The sequence below is a fragment of the Alligator sinensis genome, unplaced genomic scaffold (genome assembly GCF_000455745.1).
Source record: "Alligator sinensis unplaced genomic scaffold, ASM45574v1 scaffold428_1, whole genome shotgun sequence".
Lineage (NCBI taxonomy): Eukaryota > Metazoa > Chordata > Crocodylia > Alligatoridae > Alligator > Alligator sinensis.
In genome coordinates, this window is record NW_005841919.1 from 2,211,086 (window position 1) to 2,212,817 (window position 1,732).

A 1,732-nucleotide genomic window follows, 5' to 3' on the forward strand; every position below is an offset into this window, starting at 1 on the left:
GAAGGGGCCCGGGGGGAGGGAGGCAGCAGAAAACAAAGGGAGAACTCAGGCGGGGGTGGGGGAGGGGCAGAGACAAACAAGGTTGCCAGAGCCCAGGGGAAAAATGCTCAGAAAGTGGGGGGAAGGGGCAGGGAGGGGGTCCCCAGGGACAGGGTGGGGAGAGGCAAAAGGGGACAGGGAGTGCGGGGCAACGAGCTGAAAGCACCTGAGCTGCAGGAGCTCAGAAGGGCTTCAACTGTCGGTGGCCATCTTGAAAGAAAGAAAGAAAATTTAGAGAACCATATTTCAAGGACAATGTCTTTTTACCAGAAGAAAAAATCTTGTTAAAAAGAAGAGTGAGATAACAGAAATTCAGTTAGGCCCAAAGTGTGAAATTAGTGAAGACACTGCTATTTCCCATTTTCCAGGAAATTGAAGGCTGAGAACTGACAACATACAATAGGGTAACTCAGTATTGCTAATGGAAAGATGCTTTGTGTTCCAGGTTACCATAATGGAGCAGAAGTTGAAGCAGCACTGTAAAGTTGATTACAACGTTAAAATTTACCCTGGACACACTCATGGCTTTGTACATCGCAAGAGAGAAGACATGAACCCCAAAGATAAACCTTTCATTGAGGAAGCAAGAAAAGACATCATCAACTGGCTGAATAAATACATTTGATAGAAGTAGGAAAAGAACAAATCTGTAAAATAAAAATCAAGTGTTTTATTACTGAGACATTAGAACATAGTAGAATTTTATTTTAGGGGAAAAAAATTTCAGCTATATATTTTAAAACAAGACGATAATTGCTTCTACAAGCTTTCTGTGATAATCTTAAGCACTTTTATATGTAATGTTGAACTCTATGTAACAAGAAGAGGCTAAAATATTTTCCAGTGTAGAAAAACTCAAATAACAGTAATATTGAAATTTGACCTGCATATCATAACTTGTTCTCATCTGCTAGACAATATCCCCCACACCCCAAGAGGTTCATTTATCCTTTTGGTAGTCATATAGGACTGTGACTAAAGCTAATATAAGTTTTGGCATGCACTGAGAAATACCACTTTTCTACCAGCTGTACTGCATTGCTTAGGTTGTTAGAATCTCAACTCTAAGAAGGACACGGTTATGCTTGGACATTATTTAGATGGGAGACTTCCCAGTGAAAGGGAAGTCTAAATGATTCAGTAAGTGGCATCCCTCCGCTGAACCCAAAGTGTACTAATAGTCCAGCACTAGGTTGGTACTTGGGCCACCATGCTGCTGAGGATATCATCTTTCTGGTGAGCTGCTTAATTAAGCCATTTATCCCATGAACTAGGGAAAGTTAGGGAAAAGTGTTGTTTGAACTATGTTAGCAAGTGAAGGCACAACATGTCTGACCACTACAACTGCCTTATCTACACTAGGATTTCATCACAGTAGTTGCCACCATGGGCTGGACCTAGATGTGCAGGCACATGCAGTTTGTAGCACTGCAAACCTCTTTGCAGCACCAAAACCCGCACACCTTGCATGTTAAACTGTGTGCCCCATTGCTAATTAGCAGCGCTGGGGCAAAATTTGCTACTGAGATTTCCCAGTAGCATAGCAAAAAAACCCTGCAAAAAAAAGCGACACAAAGCACACTAAAGTGCTCTGTGCCAGAACAAATCCAGAGACGGCAGAACAGGCAGCCCAGGGCTGCTAGCTCCCCTATGTCCACACGCTGCGGAGCCCCGACACTGAAGTATCTTGTGC

General features: G+C 43.0%; 1 protein-coding gene across 9 annotated transcripts in view; it reads left to right on the plus strand.

Moving 5' to 3' along the window:
- Positions 1 to 719, plus strand: part of LOC102387245 (carboxymethylenebutenolidase homolog) — a 41,198-nt gene extending 40,479 nt beyond the window's left edge. For all 9 annotated transcript variants that reach the window (XM_006018971.3, XM_025198294.1, XM_014517627.2 and 6 more), the window contains one exon: positions 485 to 719. In XM_006018971.3, coding sequence (XP_006019033.1) covers positions 485 to 664 — 180 coding nt within the window. In that variant the 3' untranslated portion in view covers positions 665 to 719. The remainder of the gene's footprint in view (positions 1 to 484) is intronic.
- Positions 720 to 1,732: the final 1,013 nt, after the last annotated feature.